Here is a 27,762-nt window from a genome sequence, read left to right as displayed (position 1 = left end):
CCTCCTCCTCCTCCTCCTCCCGCTTTGGGATGAAGGAGGATTCGGAACCACGTGATTCTTTCAACATCTCTACGCGGGAGCGGGCGGAGGAGGCGCGCAGGTCGCCCGGCGGACAGACAGACAGACAGACCTACAGGCAGGCACGCCCCTAGTGAGTGTTTCCAGAAGCCCTTTGCTTTAGCTGCTTGTCGTCGTTTTTTGCGCCGCCTCCTGAGCATGTGCAGAGTGCATTCACCCTCCGGCGGAGTCCCCTGCTGCTCTCGCGGCAGCGTCGGTGCCGGGTCTGTTTTGCGCCCTAGGCGCAGCTAAATACTTGCGCCCGCGCGCGCACCCACCCACCCCCTCCCCTGCTAACTTCGATTTTCAAAAGCCTTACAGGGGATGGGGGGGGGGGCGGAATGAAAACTTGAAGCTGCAAAGTTTATTTTAAATGGCAAGAAAAAGCAGCGCCTCGATCTTAAATTGCCTTTCTCAAGCGCGAAAGAAAACTAGTTTGCCTAAAACTGCGCCCCTTGAAGGCCAGTGCCTAATTGGCCTAATGATGGCACCCTAATGATGGCTGGGCGAAGGATGCTCAGACACCCTTTCCAAATTATTACAAAAGCGCACACATCTCTTTGGTGGTTATTAATATTATGATAATTATTTGTGTGTGTGTGCTTTTGCAACAGACTGCAGAAATATCCAGCTTTATGGTCCTGCTGTCCTTCATATTTGTAAATTGTTCCTTTTTTAGTTCCTTTTCACGGCAGCCTGACATGCAGAAACCGAGTTGGTGACAACCTTTCTCTCCACCCCCCCCCCACCCCGCCCCCATGACTTCACTGCCATGCTAGGGAAAGTGTTCTATGGCACTCTTTACAATGCAGGACACAAAATCCTTCTTCCCATTGTGGTACTTGCACATATGTACACCTGGTTTTAGTTAAATGACGTTCATTTGTATCAATGCGCTTACTCCCCCGGTACTCCTTCCTTTCCATTGGATATACTTGCCGCCGTGCGCCAAGACAGATCATTGCCGTTATTCCGGAACATCTGGAACGCAAATGATTACGTACGGAGCCTTTGACAGCTTTAATCACATCATCCCGATACGAGCACAGCAAAAACAAATGCTTGAATGTGCTATTCCTACCTCGCAGTTCTGTCCCTAAAACATTTTCATCTATAGCTAAATAAATTGCAGGTGGGACGGAGACTCCAGGGCGGAGAGGGTTTATGTAATGTTTACCTGATGAAAATCACACACCAAGTACTATTGGTGTCCGTGGTGGGGGTGAGGGGGTTGCTTTTCAACAGGAGACTGGGAAAGGATTGTATTCCTAGACACACATGTACAGTGGTACCTCAGATTAAGTACTTTATTCGTTCCGGAGGTCCATACTTAACCTGAAACTGTTCTTAACCTGAAGCACCACTTTAGCTAATGGGGCCTCCTGCTGCTGCCGTGCTGCCGGAGCACAATTTCTGTTCTCATCCTGAAGCAAAGTTCTTAACCTGAAGCACTATTTCTGGGTTAGCGGAGTCTGTAACCTGAAGCGTATGTAACCTGAAGCGTATGTAACCTGAGGTACCACTGTATACCTGAAGAAGCGTCTCTACCCCCATCGTTCAGCCCAGACATTGAGGTCCAGCTCCAAGGGCCTTCTGGCGGTTCCCTCACTGCGAGAAGTAAGGTTACAAGGAACCAGGCAGAGGGCCTTCTCGGTATTCGCACCCGCCCTGTGGAACGCCCTCCCATCATATGTCAAGGAAATAAACAACTATCTGACTTTTAGAAGACATCGGAAAGCAGCCCTGTTTAGGGAAGTTTTTAATGTTTGATGTTTTATCGTGTTTTTAATATTCTGCTGGGAGCTGCCCAGAGTGGCTGAGGAAACCCAGCCAGATGGGCAGGGTAGAAATAATAAATTATTATTATTATTGCATGCAGTGGGGCATGATCCTGATCATGACTCCTGGTGGTTTAAGAGAGAAAACCCACCTGGTATGCTAAATGCACTCGTGCATTGATCATGCAGAATTTGGCTCTAAGCTGAGTTGTTGGCTGGAATATTCCACGTCTCCTTCACCTGAGGCCGTGGCTCAAAATCAGTAGCTTCCCCAGGGAAGAACTGCTGGGGCCTGTGATTTTTCTTGACACATTTCAGATTTTGTACAGTACAAAATCACCTGAATGGTGCCTTGATCTGGCAGAGAGAGCACATCTCGTATTTTGGCCTGCAAATTCAGCCTTACGCATTGGAGCTTGTGTCGGTTTGCACTTTGGAATTTTGTGTGTGTGTTGTTGTTTTTTTCCTCTTCCCCAGCACACACTCCTCAAAGGAAATGCAGCCGGAGAGAATAATCCAAGATAGTTTGTCAGTCTTCATCCAGAATCATATCCCGGGTGCTGACTTGAGGTACGTTTAATCTCACTTTGGGTCTAGGACAGCCATACAGAAGCGTGTCATGTTTTCCATGCGAAATCACTGTGTGGATTTTCATTAGCGGTGTGTCACAACTGCGTTACAGAGTGGACTGGCATCTACTAGCCTTTGTGTCTCTGGGACCTCTATGGTGATATTTCAGTTCCAAATCCAGTTTACGGAAGCCAAGTTCCTAAACTGAAACTGCATGGCGCGGCCTTCACGGTGCCTGTTGTCCAACAGTAGGATTTCCTTCTTCTGAAACCACAAACCTTACGTAATGAGTATTTTTAGTTACTGTACTGGAGCAAAGCCAAAATTGGCTTGCTGTAGCACTGTAGGGATTCGATATGTTTTGTTTTTGTAGAAAATTAGAGTGATGGAGTGTATAATTTTAACAAGTTGTTATGGCTGAGTAAGCTGGATGTGTAAACAAATTAATTTATGGGTGCAACCTCCTTTTCTCCTTTCCTTTCCCTCTTTTCTCTGATGCTTTTCAAAGAGGGTCTTATTCACAGTATTAGAATGTCATCATGGCTTATTGATCCTCCTACTTCCATAGGTAAAGGAACACGGTGGAGCTGTGGGTTAAACCACAGAGCCTAGGACTTGCCAATCAGAAGGTTGGCGGTTCGAATCCCCGCGAGGGGGTGAGCTTCCGTTGCTCGGTCCCTGCTCCTGCCAACCTAGCAGTTCAAAAGCACCTCAAAGTGCAAGTAGATAAATAGGTACCGCTCTGGCAGGAAGGTAAACGGTGTTTCCGTGTGCTGCTCTGGTTCACCAGAAGCGGCTTCGTCATGCTGGCCACATGACCCGGAAGCTGCACGCCGGCTCCCTCGGCCAATAAAGCAAGATGAGCGTCGCAACCCCAGAGTCAGTCACGACTGGACCTAATGGTCAAGGGTCCCTTTACCTTTACCTTACTTCCATAGGTACTCCTCAGTCTTTATTTAGCTGTACTCATAGATGTCAGATGATATCGTCATTAATGGTGAATGTAACATTTAATTAATAATTTGTTAATTGCTATGAGTGGCCTACAGTAGAAAAATAATTGCATAATTGTTAAATGTCTCGTGGGAGAAGCTTAAGTGTCAAAATAATTACCTGCTCCCCTCTCTATTCTTCACCAGTAAGCTTTCCTTCTGTCTATAGCTTACCTGGCACTCTGGACTTCAGGAAAGGTCAGACTCTTTCCTTTAAAAAATGAAAAATCATAATTTTATAGACACACAAATTATGGCAAACCCAGTATTTTACATAAACGGCGTAACTGTACATTTCTGAGCCAACCTTCATGTGGAAATAGTATCCCTCAGCTTCCATTTCTATGAACTGTAAATAATCATTGATGTGGATATTTTAAATAGTTATTTTTAAAAGTTTCATTCTTGGGGCAGCAGAGCAGGGGAGCAGGCAGCAAATGTTGAATTATTCTAGAGGCTGAAGAGATTGTTGAAGATGGATTTCCAGTGTTAATTTCTGGCTTTGCCTTTGAATCAAAGGTTTTCTTTAAAAAAAAAAAATACGTTCCTGGCTGCAGCAAAAGCTTTTCCATAGGGACTTAATAGGCTGCCTCATAGCATTAGTCAATCTTGCTCAGTATTGCCTATGCCAGGATTTTACAAACTTGGGTTTCCAGCTGTTTTTGGACTCCAAATCCCATCATCCCTGACCACTGGTCCAGCTAGCTAGGGGTGATGGGAGCTGTGGTCCAAAAACAGCTGGAGACCCAACTTTGGGAAACCTTGGTCTACGCTGACTCAGGCAGGTTTCGTTCTCGGTCCTCTCTGGAGATAACGGGCCGATGGTGAAGAATTTAGAGCAGGGCTGGGAGATCTGTAGCCCTCCAGATATTGTTGCAATTCAGCTCCCATCATCCCTCACATTTGGCCAATCTGACTAGGGTGGAAAGAAAACTGCACAGTGCTTATTGAATAGTGACTTAACAAAGCACATTGTTCACAGGATTCAAAATGTTTGGGTCGCTGCAACAACGTAGCAAAAAGGAGTGCCAATATTTTTTATTGTTCCGTTCATGGCTTTTTAACATAAACATGTTTTATAAAGCTGATTGGGGAAGAAATCTAAATGAAACATTAACTGCAGTTCATCTTAAGGAATCAGGTGGCTTTTATCCAACAGGGTGTGATAAGCAAATGGAACTTGTCGGGTTTCTATAATCTTTTTGCTTTCCTTTCCTTTCCCCACCCCCAGTGGTCTGGATGACATTGTTTTCTCCTACATGGCAAGCGTCCTGGAAGGGCTTGGGTCCCACGAGTCGTTTGAAGAGAATTTTGATATGGACACCTTTATGGAAATGATGGAAGCGTACGTCCCTGGCTTTGCGGAAATCAACAGGTAAATGTTATTGCTTTTAAAAGATGTGATCACACCTGGGGCTGAACCAACTGAGCTCAGTGAGTGAGCTCTTCTGATATGTGCTGCCTCGTGGAAAGATCACGAGGCTCCAAAAATAACAGATTGGCAAATCAAATTACAGGAATTGGTGGAGACGGCTCAGCTGACTAGTAAACTCAGAGGAAACTCAAACCAAAAATTTGCGGGAAAATGGGATGGTTATAGAAGATATGTTCAAAAATACAATAATAGTTTTGACTCCATGCTAGCATTCGAGTGATAAAGGAACTAAAAGGAGGTGGACAACAATTAAGGATTTATTATGTTTTCAGAGTGTTTTAGAAAAATTATATAGAAAGGTTTATTGTTTTGTGTACATTCAAATGTAAGATAAAAGATATGCAAAGGGACTTGACAGGAAGTCAAAGTTGAAGAAAAGATTTTGGAAGATAAAAGGGGGGAAATATTTTCCTTCATCATTATCATTTTGTGTGCGGGTGTCTGCACATATGTGTGTTGTTGTATGCAATGTTTGGGAGGAAATAAGACGGTAAATAACAAATAACAAACTAAATATTGATGTATGTAATTTTTATTTCGTAATTATATTTAGTGGTAGTATAGCTGTATTGTTTTTTGTAACATAAAATCATTCAATAAAAATTTTTTTTTTAAAAAAAAAAGATATGTGCTGCCTAGGCCATACCTGTCAGAGTCTTGCTCTCCTGTTGTCAACATTTGGATCTCCTTCTGCTCGTATTTGCTAGATTTCAGTGGTGGAGAATTTCGGCTTATTAATTTTACAGCAAGTGTCCATCTTTTGTTTCCAACTTTGTCCCCGGTTAATTTGGAGACAAATTAGATAATAGGCAGGTCATCCCTACAAAAGTCTCCTACTTTCAAGTTTCTGAACTTGTGTTCTAACTTTCGGGGGGCGGGGGTTACTGAACTTCCTTTTTAAAAAAATCATTTTTATTTGATTTTACAAATACAAATTTATAACATCCAAATGCATGTCCATATAGCGAGATTACTCTGAATCTCTAGACTTCCACCCCATCCCTTCCATGGGTCCTATTGTCAACATTTACAACTGCATACTATTCCATATTCTAGATTTCAAATCAATCCGTATTATCCATGGTATTTGTTACATACAAGTGGGTTTCAAATCCTGCTAATGTTTCCATCTGCTTGCAGTGGTCTCCTAGATAAATTATAAAATTTTCCCCATTTTTTAAAAGTTTTTGTCCTCTTGGTTCCTGAGTTTTCCAGTCAGCTTTGCCATTTTAGTGTAGTCCATCAGTTTAACTTGCCATTCCTCTCTGGTAGGGACTTTGTCGTCTTTCCATCAGGAATTACTGAACTTCCATGCCTTATGAACTCATGTCTTAATGGGAGGTCTCACGTAATACAGTCATCGTCATATAGTCCTTCTAGGTTTTCCCAGCGCTACTTCAGTCCTGCAGATTTCAAACAGTGGGGTCTGAACAAAGCATTTTGACTGAAGTTATTCAGAATGATCATGTGGCTGCAAATTATATTGGTCTGCATGCCTTTGCCATTTTGGAATGTTTGGCGATGAATAGAGTCTCCTTGGCGTTTGCTCTCCTTACCCGTGTCTCCGCTTGTAGCGATCACACAGGGTCCCCGGACATTTGACAGTCTATTGATCCCTGTGCCACCACTGTGCTCGCTTCCCCACTGCCACCAACCTGTTACTCTCGGGTACACACTGAGTCCAGACAGTTGTTAACATTAAACCAAATAAACAAGTTTATTTATAAGCATTAACAAGTTTATGGTTTCCCTTCACGGCCTAGGACCCTCATACCTACAGGACTGCCTCTCCCGGTATGCCCCACGGAGGACCTTAAGGTCCCTATATAGCAACACCCTAGTGGTCCCGGGCCCTAAGGAAGTTAGATTAGCCTCAACCAGAGCCAGGGCCTTTTCAACACTGGCCCCAGCCTGGTGGAACGCTCTGTCTCATGAGACCAGGGCCCTGCAGGATCTGATTTCTTTCCGCAGGGCCTGTAAGACAGAGTTGTTCTACCTGACCTTTGGCTTAGAATCACTTTGATTCCCTCCCCCTCTTTTCTTTTTCCTTTCTCCTCCTGTGAAGAGGCTGCATCCTAATGTTTTAATGTTGTATCTTAATCTTTTAAATTGTATTTTAATCAACTTGTTTTTATTACTGGTTGTTAGCTGCCCTGAGCCCGGTTTTGGCTGGGGAGGATGGGGTATAAATAAAAAATTATTATTATTATTATTATTATTATTATTATTATTATTATTATTATTATTTACCAGCCTATACCTTCCTAATACCTTCTGACTGATTATCTCAACTGTTTGACTGACTCCTCTTAACAGATTCTCTCACATCAGACTAGCCCAAGCCACAGACTTATCCTCCCTCTCTCTTCTCTAACTCCAGACTGACTTCTTAACAACTCTAACTCTTAACTCCTCCCCTTGGGTTCCTATAGGTTAGTCATTTTACAATTAGTTAACCCTTTTCTTATGAACCCAGTATGATGTCACACACCTAGGAGGCAAACGCGAACACCACTAAACAGGATACTTCGAGGGGAGAGGAAATTTCCCAGTTTCTCCTCAATCTGGTCTCTGCCAATAACGCGCTGTCCTTTTCTTGCAGTAGCAACGTTTGTGAAATGATGGTTTCTCTCTCAGAAAGGCTCCATGAAGCCCGCAGTAAACGTAAGTCATGTGATGAGCACCCGGGTGACAGGCAGTGTTGTCTGGCTAAAGGTGTTGTCCAAGAGGCTAACTGGAATACAAGGCTTGTAGCACACTGAATAAGAGGAGGTAGAATTAAGATACATCAGGGTCTTGGATACCACACATAATTTCTTAGCATAAAGTGATTTTGGGTGGGTGGGAAGACACCGGGCCCTGGCCCTAGAGGAATACAAAAAACACCAGCACAGTTGGCATTTTGCCACCCATTTTGAATCTTTTTTGGGTTGTGAGTCGCTTTGAGTTGCCTTGGGCAAGAGAAAGCGACTAACAAATTCAGTGAATGATAATAATAATTAATAATATTTAGCTTGACCTTTTAATACTTGATTACTATATTAAAGTTGTATTTAATATATGGCGTTTAGGGTGGGGGCCAGGTAATAAATCAAACTTACAAATGATGGTAACTGGAGATGTCAAGAGTTGAACTAGTTTTAAAGTAGGGCTAGGCAATATATTGATATATCGCCCCATATTGAAGTCCATATTGAGATACAGTGGTACCTTGGTTTACGAACTTAATCCGTTCTGGGAGTCTGTTCTTAAACCAAAGCATTCTTAAACCAAGGTGTGCTTTCCCAGAGCAGCAGGGGACTCAATTTACAAATGGAACACACTCAACAGAAGCAGAACATTTTCAGCTTCCAAGGCAAAGTTCACAAACCAAAATACCTACTTCCGGGTTTGCAGCATTCTTAATCCAAGTTGTTCATAAACTAAGCTGTTCTTAAATCAAGGTACCACTGTATAGGTTTCAGAGTTTTTGACCTGGTGATATATCATGAATCATGATGTGTGTTAGGGCTGAGCGATGTCTGGCTTTCCAACATTGTGATATATCACCAGCCAAACATTGCGATACAACAGTATATTTTGCAATATCTTTGCAATAAGGATGTAACTATGTAGAGAACCCCGCGGTAAAGTTCTGGAAATGGCTTAGGGGTCTAAAATGGATACATTTTTTACTTACCTTTAACATATTGTTAGGGATGCAGGTGGCGCTATGGGTTAAACCACAGAGCCTAGGACTTGCTGATCAGAAGGTCGGCGGTTCGAATCCCTGCGACGGGGTGAGCTCCCATTGCTCGGTCCCTGCTCCTGCCAACCTAGCAGTTCAAAAGCACATCAAAGTGCAAGTAGATAAATAGATACCGCTCTGGCGGGAAGGTAAACGGTGTTTCTGTGTGCTGCTCTGGTTCGCCAGAAGCGGCTTAGTCATGTTGGCCACATCACCCGGAAGCTGTACACCGGCTCCCTTGGCCAGTAAAGCGAGATGAGCGCCACAACCCCAGAGTCGGCCACGACTGTACCTAATGGTCAGGGGGTCCCTTTACCTTTTACCTCACCCACATGTGTAGCATTAGAACATGAGAGGTCCATGGTCCATTTTGACATCATTTAGATATGCTATGCTATAAACACAGTGTGTCTAGTATAAATACAAAACTGCCTAGGCAGTGTTTCACGTGGCATGCTAAGATGTATAAGACTGAATCAGATAAGTGCTGGAGATGCAATGAGGTCGAGGGTATGTTCTTTCATATGTGGTGGACCTGTAAAAGACTAAAAGAGTATTGGGAAATCATTTATAATGAATTGAAAAAGATGTTTAAAAGCACTTTTCCAAAAAACAACAACACCAGAGTCCTTTCTGTTGGGGATAATTCAGATGGAAATTCCCAGGTGTCAAAAAAAGTTATTTATGTATGCCACTACTGCAGCCCGTGTTTTCTTAGCCCAGAAACGGAAAACTACTATGGCCCGAATTTTGTTAGCCCCAAAAGAGAAAACTATTGTGGCGCGTGTTTTCTTAGCCCCAAAAGGGAAAATGTCCCAACCAAAGAGCAAGGTCCCAACCAAAGAACAATGGCAACTGAAACTGATGGAATATGCGTAGCTTGCGGATCTAACTTATAGAATAAGAGAACAAGAGGAACATACTTTAAAAGAAGATAGGAAAACATATATTGAATATATGGGGGGGTATTGTGTACGTTTGAAAATGTTGGTAGCATTAAGATAAACAGTGTAAATAAGTTTTGATGGATGCAATAATGGGATACTGAATGGTTTAGTTGATATAAAATATGCAGGGATTTATGTTATGCAAAATGAACCATGGAAAAAGAAGACAGGAAGTCACTGATATTTTAAGGTGGTTTAAATGAATATTTTATACAGTGGTACCTCTGGTTATGTACTTAATTTGTTCCGGAGGTCCGTTCTTAACCTGAAACTGTTCTTAACCTGAAGCACCACTTTAGCTAATGGGGCCTCCCACTGCTGCTGTGCCATTTCTGTTCTCATCCTGAAGCAAAGTTCTTAACCCGAGGTATTATTTCTGGGTTAGCGGAGTCTGTAACCTGAAGCGTCTGTAACCTGAGGTACCACTGTGTGGTAAAACAGAAAATTTAATAAAAATAAATAATAAAGCGGTACAAATTGTCTTGTTCTCTTTGAGTGGCAGGTAGATGGGTCTGCTAGGGTCTTTTGCGTCTAAAGGTATTGTGCATCTTCCAGAATACACCATGCAGAGCAGGAGCCATGTAAAATCTGAAGCAACAGCCCATGTTCGTGAAGAGGGAGCAAGTGTGTCTGAGGACAACAGGCTGTCGTCTTCCCCGGTTGACGGAGCCCCGGCAGAGGTATGGACTGGGAGGTTCAACTTCAGTGGCCTCTTCAGCTAACTCTGGTTGGTGGATTTCCTTGTGAAATTCTTTTTTTCCTGACCGCCGTGCCATCGCAGCTGATTACTTCCCTAAAAACCGAGAGGGTTTGCTTTGCAGAGTGGGGTTGCAATAAATGTGTGTTTGGTCCGTTGCTAGAACATCTTGGGACTGTGGATTCAAGCCCCAGGTTGGGCAAAAGATTCCTGCATTGCAGGGGGTTGGACAAGATGACCCTCGTTGTTCCTTACAACTCTACAATTCATTCTGTTTCGTCCTTGGCTTGACCAGGAAACACATGGTGATCCAGTGGAAGTGATTCTGGAGATGTTTCCATCCTGCACGGTGAGCCAAGCCCAAAAGGCTCTAGGTATGGCCTTGGGGAACCTGGAGGAGGCAGCACAGCTCATCCTAGAGGAGAAGGTGCAACTCAACACCCTGGGTACAACCATACAGGTAATAATAATAATTTTATTATTCATGCCCCACCCATCTGTTTTTTTTTAAAAGATATTTATTGAAGTTTTACAAAAACATAAATTTAAAAATTTCATATAAAAAGAAAGAAATACAAAAAAAACATAGAAAAATACATGAAAAAGAAAGAAGAAGAAGAAAGCAAATCCATTTTTTGTAACCCTAACTCATTATCTTATTTCCTTGGCCTCCTCACACCTCCCCTTTTTGTATTCCCATTTAAGTAATCAAATCAGCAAATCCTTACCCTCTTTCGTTTATCTTAACTCTGTATCTTAACATGTTATAACTCTATATTGTCATCCATTATCAATTCAATTTTGCATACTCTTGTTAACTTTGTTACTAATGCCACTTATTTTCAATCCAACATCATTTTAACATTCATTAATTTTACAGTATTTCTGAAGATAGTCTTTAAATTTCTTCCAGTCTTCTTCCACCAACTCTTCTCCCAGGTCTCGGATTCTGCCAGTCATTTCCGCCAATTCCATATAATCCGTCACCTTCATCTGCCACTCTTCCAGGGTGGGTAGCTCTTGTGTCTTCCAATACTTTGCAATAAGTATTCTTACTGCTGTTGTTGCATACATAAAGAAAGTTCTATCCTTCTTTGGCACCATTTGGCCGACTATGCCCAGAAGAAAGGCCTCTGGTTTCCATGCCCCACCCATCTGACTGGGTTGCCTCAGCCTCTCTGGGCAGCTTCCAACACATATAAAAGCAAAATAAAACATTACACATCAAAAGTCTTCCCTATACAGCGCTGCCTTCAGATGTCTTCTAAAGCTTATGTACTTACTCATCTCCTTTACATCTGATGGGAGGGTGTTCCACAGGGCGGGTGCCACTAACGAGAAGGCCCTCTGTCTGGTTCCCTGCTGTAACCTCACTTCTCACAATGAGGGAACTGCCACAAGGCCCTCAGAGCTGGACCTCAGTGTCCGGGCTGAACGATGGGGGTGGAGACACTCTTTCAGGTATACTGGGCCAAGGCCATTTAGGTCTTTAAAGATCAGCGCCAGCACTGTAGGTCTTTCAGGACTGGTGTTATATGGTCCCAGTGGCCACTCCTACCTGCTGTGTTCTGCATTAGTTGTAGTTTCCGAGTCACCCTGTAGCCCCACGTAGAGCACATTGCAGTACAGTGATACCTCGGGTTAAGTACTTAATTCGTTCTAGAGGTCCGTTCTTAACCTGAAACTGTTCTTAACCTGAAGCACCACTTTAGCTAATGGGGCCTCCTGCTGCCACCGTGCCGGCAGAGCACGATTTCTGTTCTCATTCTGAAGCAAAGTTCTTAACCTGAGGTACTATTTCTGGGTTGGCGGAGTCTGTAACCTGAAACGTCTGTAACCTGAAGCGTACGTAACCCGAGGTACCACTGTAGTCCCAAGTGGGAGAAAATCGGGTATTGTCCCATAGCTGTGCCATGCCAGGAAGCAGACTGGGAGAAACCAGGTCATTTCCAGCCAGGTGAAAGAGGAGTTTCTGGACCGAACTGCCAAGTATTCCACCTGTGCTGGGAATCAAAATTCAAATGGTAGCCTGTTAGAAAGTCTACGTTTCAGTACAGAAGCTGTGCGTGATTCCGCTTTCTTTATCATTGGTGAGCACAGGTTTCCTCCGTAAAACCTTTAAAATAAGAGTGGGGAACCCTTTTCAGCTTGGGCTGCCTTCCAGAGGTTGCACAGCAAGGCCACAGCAAGCAGAGTGACAGGTGCCAGTCTATGCTGCGTGCCAGAGCCAGGAAAGCCAGAGTTTGCTATGCATGTGCGTATATCCATCCGGGCAAACGATGTCTTATCGCATTTCAAAGGCTGTGTTGCAGCCATGCAAACATCACACAAGAACAGCACGGAGCAAGACTGGAGAGGGGCATGGCCTAGGGAGGGTCCCAAGGGCCTGAGAGTGACATCTGGGGGGCCACACTCGGCCTATGAAACAAAGGTGTCCCAGCTCTGCTATAAAATGTTAAAGGTTTGATTAGTTCAAGATCTGTTGGTGTGTGCAATTGGAGCCCTTCCAGCATTTCCTGTTCTTTCAGGTTGATCTTAGCCTTCCCACTCCTACAATATATCATGTCCTTTTCCTACCTCTGTGTTATGTTGTTGTTTAGTCGTTTAGTCGTGTCCGACTCTTCGTGACCCCATGGACCAGAGCACGCCAGGCACTCCTGTCTTCCACTGCCTCCCGCAGTTTCCTCAAACTCATGCTGGTAGCTTCGAGAACACTATCCAACCATCTTGTGCTCTGTCGTCCCCTTCTCCTTGTGCCCTCCATCTTTCCCAACATCAGGGTCTTTTCCAGGGAGTCTTCTCTTCTCATGAGGTGGCCAAAGTATTGGAGCCTCAGCTTAAGGATCTGCCCTTCCAGTGAGCACTCAGGGCTGATTTCCTTAAGAATGTATAGGTTTGATCTTCTTGCAGTCCATGGGACTCTCAAGAGTCTCCTCCAGCACCATAATTCAAAAGCATCAATTCTTCGGCAATCAGCCTTCTTTATGGTCCAGCTCTCACTTCCATACATCACTACTGGGAAAACCATAGCTTTTACTATACGGACCTTTGTTGGCAAGGTGATGTCTCTAACTCTGTGTTATAATCAAGCTTTAAACAGCCATGCACGTAATACATTTATTTTAGAACCTGGTGCAGGGGATGGATAGTTCTCTGATGGACCTCAAAAACTTTAGATCACACTCTTTTTTTCTTTTTCTTTTTGACAAGGCACCTTTCAGCTTTCCCTGCATAACAGCAGTTATGGAAACTGGTTGCTGGGATCATGATGCTCACAAATATTCAGTATTCTCTAAGACTAAGCTGTAATAATACTCCCCAGGCAACAGCTGAATGCGAGTCTCACCTTCTCGTATTTCTGTTTCTGCGTTTCCTGTCCTGCTCTTTCCTTCCAGGAAGCTTCAAGGTCCCAGAAGACACCCAAGCAAGGCGAATTAAAGCAATTTATCTTGGAGAAGTAAGTAACAAGCCACAAAAATCAATTCAGGAAGTGTGGTTCAAAGTGGTCAGGCTTGATTTTGGCTTTCAGTCCAGCTCTAGAAATATGTGTGTGTCACCTGTAATTGGGAAAGAGCTTTCTTGCAGTCAGCGTTGCCAGGGCTGTAGCCACCAGCAAGGGATTATATATGGGGTCTGCCCCATAAGAGACATTCCAGGCCTGTCCCCTGAATGTTCAGCTTTCCATCCGTAAAACAGTAGCAACAGTGAATTATCCCCCGGTGAATGCAGTACCCCAGGCATGGATGGTGATGTGTCAAATGCAAATACTGATTTAAATATAGGTAAAGGTAAAGGGACCCCTGACCATTAGGTCCAGTCGTGACCGACTCTGGGGTTGCGGCGCTCATCTCGCTTTATTGGCCAAGGGAGCCGGCGTACAGCTTCCAGGTCATGTGGCCAGCATGACTAAGCCGCTTCTGGCGAACCAGAGCAGCGCGCAGAAACATCACTTACCTTCCCGACAGAGTGGTACCTATTTATCTACTTGCACTTTGACATGCTTTCAAACTGCTAGGTTGGCAGGAGCAGGGACCGAGCAACGGGAGCTCACCCCGTCACGGGGATTCGAACCGCCAACCTTCTGATCGGCAAGTCCTAGGCTCTGTGGTTTAATCCACAGTGCCACCCGCGTCCCTATACACACAGCATAAGTGCTAGTATTATTAGTGTACATTATTCTACTGCAGTTTAATGTCATTCAGCAGGGGGCACAGATGCCAAGTCTCATGCTACTAAATATGACTGCTAGGTGCGACCCTGAAGCGCAAGGCAACTCTGACAATTTCTGGCTTTTTCGATATGAGCTCAGGACACCAAAAATGAACATCAGTGCCAAACATTATCTTTCATAGAACCGTATAGTTGGAAGGGACCCTGACGATCATCTAGTCCAGGGGTCAGCAAACTTTTTCAGCAGGGGGCCTGTCCACTGTCCCTCAGACCTTGTGGGGGGTCCGGACTATATTTTGGGGGGGAGAAATGAATGAATTCCTATGCCCCACAAATAACCCAGAGATGCATTTTAAATAAAAGGACACATTCTACTCATGTAAAAACACGCTGATTCCTGGACCGCCTGCGGGCCGGATTGAGAAGGCGATTTGGCCGCATCCGGCCCCCGGGCCTTAGGTTGCCTACCCATGATCTAGTCCAAACCCTTTCCCCCATAGTAGTAGTAGTAGTAGTAATTAATGAATGAATTAATTAATTACTCATACCCCACCCATCTGGCCGGGCCTCCCCAGCCACACTCAGCGGCTTCCAACAGGATATTAAAAACACAATAAAAAAATCAAACATTAAAAACTTCCCTAAACAAGGCTGCCTTCAGATGTCTTCTAAAAGTCAGACAGCTGTTTATTTCCTTGACATCTGGTGGGAGGGCGTTCCACAGGGTGGGCACCACTGCCGCAATGCAAGAATATGCAGCTGTCCCATACGGGGATGGAACCTGCAGCCTTGGCATTATTGGCACCACACTCGAACCAGATGAGCTATCCAGGCTGATTAAATAGGTAAATTAAACAATGGATTTCAAACAAAATCACTGTTCTAAGCATCCTGGACTGTATTAAACGGGCCTCGGTCAAGAGAAAGGAGTTGGGTGTGTTCCCAATTCCCTGTTGGCTCTCTTTATAGTTCAAGCCACACTATATTTTCGATATATTGAATTTCTGTGGCTGGAAAGAGGAGAAAACAGGTCCAGCTGTACTACCAAGAAGAGGAGTACATCTCTCTCAACAGTTGACCTTAGATGATCAAAATACCGTATTTTTCACTCTATAAGACGCACCAGACCACAAGACGCACCTAGTTTTTGGAGGAGGAAAACAAGAAAAAAAATACTCTGAATCTCAGAAGCCAGAACAGCAAGAGGGATCGCTATGCAGTGAAAGCAGGAATCCCTCTTGCTGTTCTGGCTTCTGGGATAGCTGTGCAGCCTGCATTTGCTCCATAAGACGCACACACATTTCCCCTTACTTTTTAGGAGGGAAAAAGTGAGTCTTATAGAGCAAAAAATACGGTACTTACTTCTGTTACAGCAGGACCTACTGGGGGAGACAACAGCAAAAAGGTACAGTCACAAAGCTTTGCGGAGGCATTTTTATTTAAAAATCTCTATGCTGTTTCACCTGCATCCTTACCACACGAGAGTCAATGGAATCAGCACTACACAGCAGAACTGGCTGCTAAATTTAAGTTACCTGTCGATCGCACATATGGCTCTGCCATGTGGGAAAGGGGGTGTCCTCTATATAACAAACTTTAAAACCAACAGGGTGGGAACTTTTCTCCAAAGGAAGAAGGGGAAACTTTCCGCCGGCAAAGCGTTTTGCACTTTCCTAAAAGACCCACCTCTCCAGAGCGCTTTGTGCATTTCTTGTGTGTTTTAGGTACATGATGGTAGATAATGAAGAGGATCAGAAAACACACAGGCCAGCACCACCCAAAGAGGTAAGCAACACAAACATATGCAAGCCTATAGCTGAAATAGGGGAAAGAACATTTATAACCAAGCCTCACTGCTTTGTATCATTATTTACAGTGGTTTGCGGTTGGGCAGACAAACTGTGGACATGTAACCTGGAACTAGCAAAAAGCAGGCAAATGGTTTTAGAGTAGATTTGCAGGCAAATGGTTTTAGAGTAGATTTGCTAGGGGGATGGATAACAGCTTAAAAAGTTGCATCAACCCCCATCTCAGCGTCTCTAGCACCAGACTATTGCTACCCCCATTTTACTGTCTTTGTGTTCACTTTTAGTAAACTGCAACAGATGCCAATGTCATCGGGGCTATTTTATGTACACGCAGGACTTGGCAATAGTAGATTTCAGTAAGCATTCATCCAGGCACTGAAATCAGATAGTGCCATGCTTTTCCAGATATAGTTGCTTTAGAAAGGAATCCCTGGGACAGGCACGTTTTGTAGGAGTCTTGCAAATAAATGGTAGGAAAAACTATTTGCTCTGCATGAGTTCCATGAACTCAAGAGGCCAGGTTTCATATCACAGGATTTGGGGGGGCAGGAGGGGGCCCTATGAAAAACAAATAGTTGGAAGGGAACCCAGTCCGCATAATCCAACATCCCTCAGTCTCTTCAATTAAGTGAGATCACAAGTTAGATGTCCTCCAGAACTGTTCATAAAAGCAAATAACTTCAAGCAAAAGAATCCAATTACATCCTGAAAGCTACCTTCTTTTTATGGTGATTTGTCAGAGTGTATCACTCAAGTACTGTCCCTACCCTTCTAGAATACAGCAAGATGTATAGCTCTACATCTTAAGTTACTGTAACCCCAAAGAGGATGCCCCCCCCCTGCAATGAATTCCTATCTAAACACAGCAGCCCTTTTGGAACGAGTCCTTTACATGCAGTATAGCATTCCCCAAAGTATAACTGAAGCACATTTTCTGCACCGAAATTGAAGACACTCCACATGAAGAGAGGCCATTTCCCTATGTATGTCACTCTTCTGAGCACACGTTTTGTTTAAACAGCAGATTCTGCTGCGTCTCTGTCTTGTAGGTCATTAAATAATGCAACCACAGCCAAATTCCCAGCAGAGGCCGTGTGTTCTGGTCTTTCAAGCTTCCAGTGAGTCATGCAAAGATGTAGCAGCCAGTCTCCACTGTGGATGGGTCATCTTGAGCTCCCAGGAAGGAGCCTTGCGTTAGTGCAGTAATTTGTGCATGAAACTAACTATTCCACCAACCAATTCACAAAGAAACAGCCCATTCAGATTGGAAAGCAACTCAGCTTGTTGTCGTTTTTTGCCCTTAGGCTCCCAAGAAGATGATTCGCTACATTGACAATCAGGTAGTAAGTACAAAAGGGGAACGATACAAGGATATCAAGAAGGCAGAGAGTGAAGAAATGAAGAGAACGTACATCAGTCTCAAGCCAGCCAGGAAATATAAATTCCACTAAGGGCCACTCAAGTCTTCTGGGCCACATGCCTTCTGCTTGGGTACTCGTTTTAGCCGTTTTCTCACCATCTACCAGCCAAGAGCGAAGAAACCCTTCTGCCTATTTATCTGGGGGGTGAAATTTAAAATTAGAAGTTTGTGTTTACATGCTTGAGAACTAACTCTCCGTATACAGAAGCAGGACCTATGGTGACTATAGGAGCTGCTGCTGCTCCTCCTCCTGCTGCTCTGTCCTTTTCCCTACAGGAGTTTACTACGCTAGTGTGCTGCTTGTGTTGTTTTATGACAAGTCATTTGAAATTTGTGCATAATGTATGATCGCGTTCGCCTAACACAGTAAAGCTAGCTTCCCTGACTGCTACCGAGTCAAAAAGTGTGCTTCCTTTTAGAAAGCTATTTTCCGACTGGTTTCTAAAAGATCGGCTCTAAGAATTTCACTCGTTCATCCAATTCTCACCTTTCGCTGTGAGAAGGTGAGAATCTAATAAATATTCCCCCTTTAACCGCATACACAGAAGAAGCTACACGCACCAGCACAGGTGTGGTCCACATTTGCCCTTAAAAGCAGGAGGGTATTTGGAGAATTCCACTCTTCTCAGTACTCTGGTACCAGAACTCCCCTATCTACCCTGAAGCCTTTAAGGGCACAACAGTCTGTTGCACACCTGAAGGAAGGTTCTCTCCCCACTCTCACTAGGAGTGAGACTCAGCTCAAAGCAGAAAGGAAGTTGTACTAATATTGCCAGCTGTCAACCTTACTCTCCAGTGATTATACATTCTGCCCGCCCACCCACCCCAAAATCCCTATTTATCTTTGGAGGTCCGCATGAAGTGCAGTTGGGTAAAATGGATTCAACATCAATGCTACTGCCTGCCAGCAGTCGCTTCACAGCAGCAAGCCCGAAATCCAACTCTAGAATATCCTTGAACGTACATGCTATGTATCTGTTAGCCAGGATGCATCAAAACACATCCTTGCTGTCCATTGTGATGCAAGTGGGTTTGTTTTTCTAATGCGTGTACAGGTTCCCAACAAAGGGGTATTGGTAGCTCAGAACCAGCCCGGCTTGAAGGGATGAGATGTAAACCCTCTCTGCCTCTTGAGCTCCTCAGCAGCGGTATCCGACAGGTCTTCCTGCAGGCAGCCACCAGGGACCACTGGGCAGTGCCTTGCCTTCATTAGATCTGAAGATTGATAAAAGGGGCAAAACCCACGACATCTTGCAAGAGAACCAGGGCGCGCTGTAGTGGAGGTTCCACGTCTACCTCCACACCACGATTGCGAAGGATGCTGAGGCTGGATTCTACCACGTCGTGGCAGTGCTTCACCTTCAGAGCACGCAGCTTGGGGCAGTACTCTGCCAAGGTCCTATCAAAAGAGAAGATGCAAGAAGTTTAAGTTTGCAGTCTCCTGCCAGCATTAGAGTTGCCCAAACCAGCATGATATTCCTTTAGGGTTGGCTGGGGTGGGGCTACTGCAATAAGGCACACATTTTACATTCAGAAGATCCTAGAGTCAATGCCTGTAGGAATCCTGCAAGAAATTCAACAGCAAGCAGCAAAAAACCTCCATCCCTCATCTCTACTACTGTCCAGCTAATATCCAGCAAATTGTCTCTGCCTATCACAGCAGAGAAAGACTAGGGATTAAGTTACATAACTGCTGTACGACGTGTGGGGCTTTTGCAGTTCTTCTGATACAGAAATTCAAGACAGAACGTGGTCTTGTAAATTAGTCAGCTTGGCCCAAGGTTACAAGATGTTCCATATTGTAAAAAAGAGAAGTGGCTGTAAATACCCTTGGAGGGGCAGAGTAAAGTCTCTGGTAATTAAGGAAAGGGGTATTTGGTGTTCTTCCCCATGGCTTTCCCTACCTCTGCTAGCCCACAGGTCTCCAAGTAGCCTTTCAGAACACCAGTAATCTCTTTCCATTTGCTGGTCTCTGAAAATTGGCCCAGCCAAAATGATATGTGCAAACAAATTGTAACCCCACGATGCTGTAGAATTTGCATTTACTGCGGCTGGAGAAATTTAGGCTTCAAGCTGCAGAATCTGTACTTTTGGTATAGGATTCCACAAACTCCAGTACTTTTACTGCCATTGTGAAAAGCCAAAATAATCCAAGGTTGATGTTTTACTTTTTACTTTTTTCCTGGATCAGGAGGGTAGCAACACTATTTAAACATTCAAAACCAAACTGACCCTGCCTAGAGCAGACAGGTCCCAATGAATCATCGTTCATCCAAGAATCCCGCCGAAGGGCAAGAAACACAAAAAACCAGCACAGAGAATGTCAACTTCCGTATTCCAAAAATAAAGATATAGCTCTCGTGGTGAGAACATTGTAAGGCAAAAGCAATTTTTAGTTCAAGCTTAAAACATAGCGGGACGGATATCAGTTTCAAAGGCTGGAACTTCCACATCCTTCAAGCTAAAGGAACAAAAGTGGAGCGGGAGGGGACACAACTATAAAAATAACCAGAAGAAATACAAGAAAAAATAGCTGCAAAGTATTGTGGAAAGTTTGTGGCATTTTAAATACATCCATCAATGGAAAATGTGATTTACTCTTTCATGAAAATGGCCCAAAAAGGACTGCATGCCAGGTAATTTGAGAAGACCTCCGTGTTTTAATTTACTGATTTATGCTTGACTGTTTTTAATTTCTCATTTCATTTGCCATATAAAATCTATCATCCTCCACCCCACCTGGTTTTTTTATATTGGAATGACCTGTGGTTATAAGCAATAAACTGAATAAAAGCTATCATAATAGGATAGGATTTATATTGATTAGTGGTTAGTATGTCCAACTAGAACGGGGGAGACCTGGGTTTTAAAACCCACCCTACCAAAAGACTCACTGGGTGGCCTTGGGCAAGTCGCTATTTATCAGAGTTATTATGAGGATGAAACCCTGTATTTTGCCTTGAGCTATTTGGGTGGCGCTGTGGGTTAAACCACTGAGCCTAGGACTTGCAGATCAGAAGGTCGGCGGTTTGAATCCCCGTGACGGGGTGAGCTCCCGTTGCTCGGTCCCTGCTCCTGCCAACCTAGCAGTTCGAAAGCACGTCAAATTCAAGTAGATAAATAGGTACCGCTCCGGCGGGAAGGTAAGCGGCGTTTCCGTGCGCTGCTCTGGTTTGCCAGAAGTGGCTGAGTCATGCTGGCCACATGACCAGGAAGCTGTACGCCGGCTCCCTTGGCCAATAAAGTGAGATGAGCGCCGCAGCCCCAGAGTTGGCACGACTGGACCTAATGGTCAGGGGTCCCTTTACCTTTACTATTTGGGTGAAAGGCATGATATAAACACATTAAATACACACAGAACTGTTGCACCCATTACCTAATGGAGTTGTTCTTGACCCGCAGGCAGCCTGTGAGGTCGAGGTGCTCCAGTTCGGGACAGGCTTTGGCAATCTCCTCCACTGCCGCGTCACCCACATTCGCGTTGACAGCCAGCGAGAGAGACTTCAGTCTGTTACACCTCTGTGCAAGGTAACAGATGGCTTCATCTTTCAGCTGCCGACAGGCTGTAAGGTCCAGGGACTCCAGCTCCTTGCAGTGGTCAGCCAGGCTCCGCAGGGAGAGGCTGTCCACCCACTCGCAATGAGCCAGAGAAAGCCGGCGCAAATTGGGGCAGCTCAAAGAGATGGCCACCAGGGCATGGCGACTCAGCTGTATGCAGCCATTCAACTCAATTTGCTGCAAATGGTGGTTCTGGCCAATCACAGGAAGCAGCTCCTTGTCAGACAGCCAATCGGAACAGTTCTGTAGTGCCAGCTGTTGCAACACCTCGTTGTCTTTTAGCAGGATGCAGAATGCAGCTTTCGGAATGTTTGGTCCCACCTGCCATAGGCAAGAAGACAAAATGGGTTGTTCCTGCAGCATTTTAATAATCCAAGCGCGCTCTCCTCCAGCCCTAATTTTTGTTTGCAGAGCTAATAAATGCAATTGGCATTAAAGGGTAGGGTGTAAATTACAGAAAGATAATATCTGTAAATAATAATTAAAAAATTGAAGGGAGCAAGTGTATTTTAACCATCCTAAAATTACTTTGCATAAAGTAACTATTCCTGTTTTGACTCTGCGTACTCCTCTTGAGAGTTCAAACTACAGGCTTGTGCGTTAAAGTAAGCATACTCTTCTAGAAACTTCTGCTATAATCTGGAGAATGCTTTTTTTAAAAAAAAGTCAATTTGTGGAGTTTATATGCATAATTGGAGATTTAAGCACCAACTTTATGTATGTATATATATATATATATATATATATATATATATATATATACACACACAATGCTCACATCACATATAGATGTGAATTTCTATATGACCAAATATCCCTGTAAAACTATTAACTTTCAAGCTATATTTAACATCCAAAAATCTGGTGGAATAAGGATCAGATAACAGTTTATTTTTCCTAGAAATAAATTGTCTTTCGTGCCACCCTGCTTTCTTCTGCACAGCTAGGCTTGAAATTCTTTTTGCCCAGGATCAATTACTGAACAAACTCACTGCTGAAGCTCAAAAGTTCAGCACCAGGAATATTAACTCTTATCTTACACTGACTTATTCCCAACACTAATTGAGAAACCAGAGAGCTTGATCCAAGCACCTACAACTAATTTCACAAAGCGCGGCAGATAGTGATGGTGTTGCCGCTCAGTATCTTTTTCTAAATTGCTATATTAAAAACAACAAAACAGAAATAATCAGCCCCACACTCACTCTGCCATGTGACTGAACGCACACATTCTTACCACATGCACAACATTACCCATACCTGCCTAGAATCAAAGCAGCGCATGTTGGTGAGGTAAAGCTGAATTAGAGACTGAAACGCCTTGCTGACCCTCTGCAGGCTCAGGAGTTGCCTCAGAGGGAGATACGAGAGAACATGGGGGAAGAGGATGTCTTCCCAGGGCAGGTCCAGTAACTGCTTTCTGGAATAAAAAAAAGTAAGTCAAGAAAGCAGCTGCTTAAAAAAGAGTGCGGCAGGGAAGTCCACATTGCATGAAAGTAATCTTAAGAGAACTGCTTTAACAATCAAGCAGCGTGTGAACTTTGAAATAGATAAATATATGTAAGTAAATAAATAAATTTGTGCCCCGCTTCTTCCCTGACAGGATCTCGCCCACCTACAGAGCAGCGCCGGATTTAGGGCAGTGCAGGCAGGTTCACCTGCGCAGGTCTCCTAGCTGAGGCAACATCATTTAACCCAAAGTTTTGCCTTCACCCCAGGGCCGGATTTAGACTTGATGAGGCCCTAAGCTACTTGAAGGTAATGGGGTCCTTTATATGTCCAGCTGTCCTTTGTCAACAACCAATTATGGCTATTTCTGGGTTGAATATATGCTATATGGTAATTTATGGACCTAATAGGTATCTAAAGCCATTTGCACATGCAGAATGCAGGCACCCTATATATAGAAATGAGCAAACCAGTGATATTTTAGGAAGCAGGCTAGCAGGCGGGGCCCATGACTTATATCATAGGAGCCTACACAACACCAAACACTGTTGCTCTATGTAGGTTTTATTTAATTTCTTTTTTTTATCTTATATCTTGGAAATGTATATCCAGTGGATTTTGTTCCCTTTAAATTTTTTTGGGCCCCCCAAGAGAGTGGGGTCCTAAGCTACAGCTTGTTTAGCTTATACGTAAATCTGGCACTGAGAGCAACACAAGTCCTCAAGTGCCCACGTCCCTCCCTCGGGACACACCCCTCGCACAACCACCCTGATGGGTTGGCCAGGTTGGGATTCATAGAACTGTGGAGTTGGAAGGGGCTCCAGGGTGTCATCAGGGACACGGGTGGTGCTGTGGGTTAAACCACTGAGCCTAGGACTTGCCGATCAGAAGGTTGGCGGTTCGAATCCCCGCGATGGGGTGAGCTCCCGTTGCTCGGTCCCTGCTCCTGCCAACCTAGCAGTTTGAAAGCACGTCAAAGTGCAAGTAGATAAATAGGTATCGCTCCGGCAGGAAGGTAAACGGCGTTTCCGTGCGCTGCTCTGGTTCGCCAGAAGCGGCTTAGTCATGCTGGCCACGTGACCCGGAAGCTGTACGCCGGCTCCCTCGGCCAGTAAAGCGGCCAGTAAAGCCACAACCCCAGAGTCGGTCACAACTGGACCTAATGGCCCTTTACCTTTACCTTTTACCGGGGTGTCATCTAGTCCAACCCCCCGCGATGCAGGGATCTCCAGTACAGCACCCATGACGGATGCCCATCCAACCGCCACTTAGCATCGTACAACCTGAGGAGTCGGGGGTGGGGGGGAGTTCCCTGGGGGGGGGTCATCTAGTCCAACCCCCCCCCCCGCAATGCAGGGATCTCCAGTACGGCACCCATGACGGGTGCATCGTACAACCTGAGGAGTCGGGGGGGTGGGGGTAGTTCCCCGGGGGGGTCATCTAGTCCACCACCCCCAATGCAGAAAATCCTGCCCTGCGTGGGCTCGAACCGCCCACCTTCCGGTTACCAGACAGACGCGCCACCGGCTCTCTCCACCCCCACCGAGGCAAGTCTATTATATGGCTCGGTGGGGAGGGGTTTTTTTTTCCTCCCCAGACGCCCCCCCCCCTCTCCAGCCGCCCATCCCCCGCCTCTCCGCACCTGACGCCCGCCGGCCCCGAGTGCCGCGCTCCGCCCGGAGGCTCCATCCTTCTGAGCTGCCGGCAGGTGCACCGTCAGACAGACAGCCGCAGCCGCTGTCGCGTAAATGACGTCACGGGCGTCGAAAGCGTCGCTTCTTTTTTGCGGCCTCTGCCGCTTCCTTACCCGGCGGGAGGGAAGGACCGCGCGCATAGAGCTATGAATGGTAGAGTAAACCTGCCCAGGTTGTCCTACTGTTTTTTTTAAAATTATTATTACCGCCATTATTCTGCATTTAATTACTCACAGGGACTCAAGGATGAAATAAAGGCGGCTGGAGACATAGGGAGGGGTGGAGCAAACCCATCCAGTTGTCTTAATGCGATTTGTTGTTATTATTATTACTATTATTTATTTGTATCCTGCCTTTCCCATTCCTTCACAGGGACTCAAGGCCGCTGACAGATAATATAAAGGCAGCTAAAAACTTATGGGGTGGCGAGTAAACCCAGGCAGTTATATTAATATGAAATATTATTATTATTATTATTACTATTATTATTATGTATTTATTATTATTATGTATTTATACCCTGCATTTTCCCCTTCACAGAGACTCGAGGCAGCTGATATAAAAGAGAAGCTAAAAACATGAGGCGGGGAGGAGTAAACCCATCCAGTTGTCTTAATATGAAATGTTGTTGTTTTTACTTATTTATGCCTTTTCCCCCTTACAGGGATTCAAGGCAGCTCCTGTGTCATACCCTCCAACATTTCTCCAGTGAAACTAAGGACGCCCTATTCATCATCATCATCATCATCATTATTTATACCCCACCCACATGACTGGGTTGCCCTAGCCACTCTGGGAGGCTTCCAACATATATAAAAACATAATAAAGCATTAAACAACTTCCCTATACAGGGCTGCCTTCAGGTGTCTTCTAAAGGTTGTATAGTTACTTATCTCCCTGGCTCGGGGGTCATGTCATTCCATACCCTCCAACATTTCTCTGATGAAAAGCGGAACATTCTGGGATCAAATCAGAAACCAGGACGGCTTCTGTAAATCCGGGACTGTCCTTGGAAAATTTGGACACTTGCAGGGTCTGCTCTGTATGTGTGTGTGTCTGATCTATTGAAAATATACAAATTATTATAATAAAAATAGCACGGCACCAACCTTTTTATTAAAAGCACCATAGGCATAGGCAGGATTTATGGGGGGGGGGCGCAGGACACCCACCTGTCATCCTCTGTCCGGCTCTGTCTAGCAGATTTGGAATGACATATCTCAACAACAGTTGTTTTAAATTACTTTCGTTTTACCCCAACTGCTCAGAAAAATCTGTCAAAACCTTTCTACAATTTCTTTTAGTTAATTATTTTTATTTATTTACTTGATTTAGGTGGAGACAGTTGCCCTCCCGGCTTCGCCTATGAAAAGCAGTCTGTTGCCAAAGGCCGGTTCTAATAGGAAGGTCTTCAACTGCTGGCAGAAGGGCAGACAGCAAGGAAGGAGCCAGTCTGGCTTCTCCAGGGAGTTAGTTCTGGGAGCAGCCACCAGTGAGAAGCCCCTTACCCGCATCCCTACCAAGCATGCCAGTGAGGATGGTGAGACCAAGAGAAGGGCCTCTTCTGAAAAACTCAAAACCCAGGAAGGTTTGTATGAGGGAATATAGTCTTCCAGATAGCTTGGGCTTTATAAATTTATTTATTTTGTTGAAAGAGTGGGTTTGTAACAACAAGGTTGTGCGCTGCACATATAGTCTAAAATAAGATTCCAAATGTTGCCATTTCCTTCTTTACCAATAGTCACAGGCCACAGATCGAAATCTTGCCCAACTCTTGCATTAAAATCACCCAGGAGGATATCCTCCTTAGGCGTCTCTGATGGGATGGTATCCAGCTGAGAGCAAATTGTTTTCTTTAATGTCTCCATTGGCATCCAGTGTTGGTGCATAAGCACTTAGAATAGTAGCCTGTTGGTTTTTGGCGAGTTTTATTTGAAGGGTTGAAAGTCGCTCATTAATTCCAGTAGGGACAAGATTGTTTTTGATAGCAAAGCCTGCTCCATGTATTTGACGTTCTTGTTCAGGTAGACCTTTCCAGAAGAAAGTGTAGCCTCCTTTTTCTTCCTTCAGTTGTCCCTCTCCTGCTCTTTGAGTTTCTTGAAGCGCTGCAATATTGATGTTAAAACGTCACAACTCGCTTGCAATGATGGCAGTCCTGTGTTCGGGATGCTCATTATCTGTGTTATCCAACAAAGTACGTATATTCCGTGTTCCAAAGCTCAATTGTCTTTTATGACCGCTAAGTAGTGACCCCACTGGGCACAGTATTCCAGTCAGGGAAAATGGAAGGTAGATTTTTATATATAAAGGCACCTTTGCTAGCCTCTCCCCCTTTTCGGGGTGACCAGAGTAGATCCTAAATAGGACTGCTCAGTCATGGTTACAGCTGCTGAACTACTCAATTGCCTCATTCCTTGAGTCAGAATGACTGAATCTGTATCCACCGCCCATGTGCTAGTTCATGACTAGGGGCTTTCAGATTTCATGCTTCCCCCGTTACCATTTGCCAATCGTCATGGGACTTTTTTGGGTTCAGGATGAGTTTTTGGAAGACGCCTGTGCATGAATTTGTTTTGTGTGTGTAGATCAGTGCACGCTGACCAATGCACAGTATTGCTCTATTCCAATGGCAAGAGTATCACAACAACCCGTAGATTCCTATCTGCTACAGCCTTCATCCGCCTTCACAGCCATTATAACATGCCACTTATTATCTTTCGCCTGTTCTGCCATTGAAGACTTCTTGGATCATTCTTTGTCTAGCTCCTCCCCTTTGAGCTTACTGCCTTGGGTGACCCTGCTGAGAGTACGAGACTCCCATCAGCTTCACTCACAAGGATCATAGGAACGTGCAAGCCCACTCACCACGATGAGGTGATGATCCAGTGAGTGAGTGGGGCATTTAAATAGTCAAACTTTAAAGTGGGCATTTAAATGGGGAGCAATATATTTCACCAAAAAAAACAGGAGTTGAGTTAGAAAGAGTGTGAGCTCTCCTTTTCGCTGCTCCCTTTTGTTACTGGTTGGACATAATGCTGTCCAGGGACATTAGACTGTGGCATTAAAGCAGGGTGTGGGGAACTGAGTGGCCACTTCTCCAGGGGCTGCATGCCAATGGTGGGTGAGATATTGACATCCATGTGTCTCAAGAAACAATGAAAGAGTGCACCATTGAGGGTAAAGTCAAATTGTTGCAGAGTTACAGCGCCTGCTGTGGCTGTAGAGACCAATACAGGAGAGACATGTTTTATTGCATCTGGGGCAGAGGAAGGCATCCCGTTTTGCTGTTACAGGTGTGCCATGGCTTTTCTTCTCTCTGTGCTCCTACCAGCAGTCATTTCTCCTCTGGTCACTTGGTGACCCTTGCTGTAACTTCTGCACCACCCTGACCCTATAAGTGCCAGGATTTCAACTCAAAAGCAGTGAGGAAAGTTGTTGTTGTTGTTGTTGTTGTTGTTG

The 27,762-nt window shown here is 44.7% G+C and overlaps 2 protein-coding genes across 5 annotated transcripts; one reads left to right on the top strand and one right to left on the bottom strand.

Annotated features, from left to right (window-relative positions):
* CUEDC2 (CUE domain containing 2) lies at positions 1 to 17,992 on the top strand (the record flags this gene model as incomplete). 4 transcript variants are annotated; one of them, XM_083615973.1, is made up of 9 exons in its annotated part: positions 1 to 151; positions 2,313 to 2,405; positions 4,629 to 4,772; positions 7,438 to 7,496; positions 10,062 to 10,186; positions 10,499 to 10,663; positions 13,599 to 13,660; positions 16,098 to 16,158; positions 17,486 to 17,992. In XM_083615973.1, exons 1-9 carry the CDS (start codon positions 30 to 32, stop codon positions 17,630 to 17,632), a joined length of 978 nt encoding a protein of 325 aa, XP_083472099.1. In that variant the 5' UTR covers positions 1 to 29. The 4 variants fall into 4 exon arrangements, with proteins under 4 accessions (XP_083472099.1, XP_083472098.1, XP_083472097.1 ...); XM_083615972.1 differs by having other exon boundaries at positions 7,435 to 7,496; XM_083615971.1 differs by lacking the exon at positions 17,486 to 17,992 and having other exon boundaries at positions 16,098 to 16,326.
* Positions 15,794 to 24,391, bottom strand: FBXL15 (F-box and leucine rich repeat protein 15). The gene is made up of 4 exons (XM_083615996.1): positions 24,251 to 24,391; positions 22,420 to 22,579; positions 20,978 to 21,480; positions 15,794 to 19,000 (listed from the first exon to the last, which is right to left on the bottom strand). The coding sequence occupies exons 1-4, from the start codon at positions 24,295 to 24,297 to the stop codon at positions 18,811 to 18,813; spliced, it is 900 nt and encodes a 299-aa protein (XP_083472122.1). The 5' UTR covers positions 24,298 to 24,391; the 3' UTR covers positions 15,794 to 18,810.
* Between the last annotated feature and the right edge of the window lie 3,371 nt (positions 24,392 to 27,762).

The sequence above is a fragment of the Podarcis filfolensis genome (genome assembly GCF_964270895.1).
Source record: "Podarcis filfolensis genome assembly, chromosome: 5".
Classification (NCBI taxonomy): domain Eukaryota; kingdom Metazoa; phylum Chordata; class Lepidosauria; order Squamata; family Lacertidae; genus Podarcis; species Podarcis filfolensis.
Note: the sequence above shows the minus strand (reverse complement) of the source record. Positions and strands in the feature narration are given on the sequence as shown.

Bases quoted from the DNA above. Each gene is read 5' to 3' on its own strand.
- FBXL15 (XM_083615996.1), bottom strand. From the start codon at position 24,297: ATGGAGCCTCCGGGCGGAGCGCGGCACTCGGGGCCGGCGGGCGTCAG. The intron at 22,580-24,250 runs GTGCGGAGAGGC...TTTTTATTCCAG, and splicing joins TCGGGGCCGGCGGGCGTCAG to AAAGCAGTTACTGGACCTGC. The intron at 21,481-22,419 runs GTATGGGTAATG...TGCCTATGGCAG, and splicing joins GCTGCTTTGATTCTAGGCAG to GTGGGACCAAACATTCCGAA.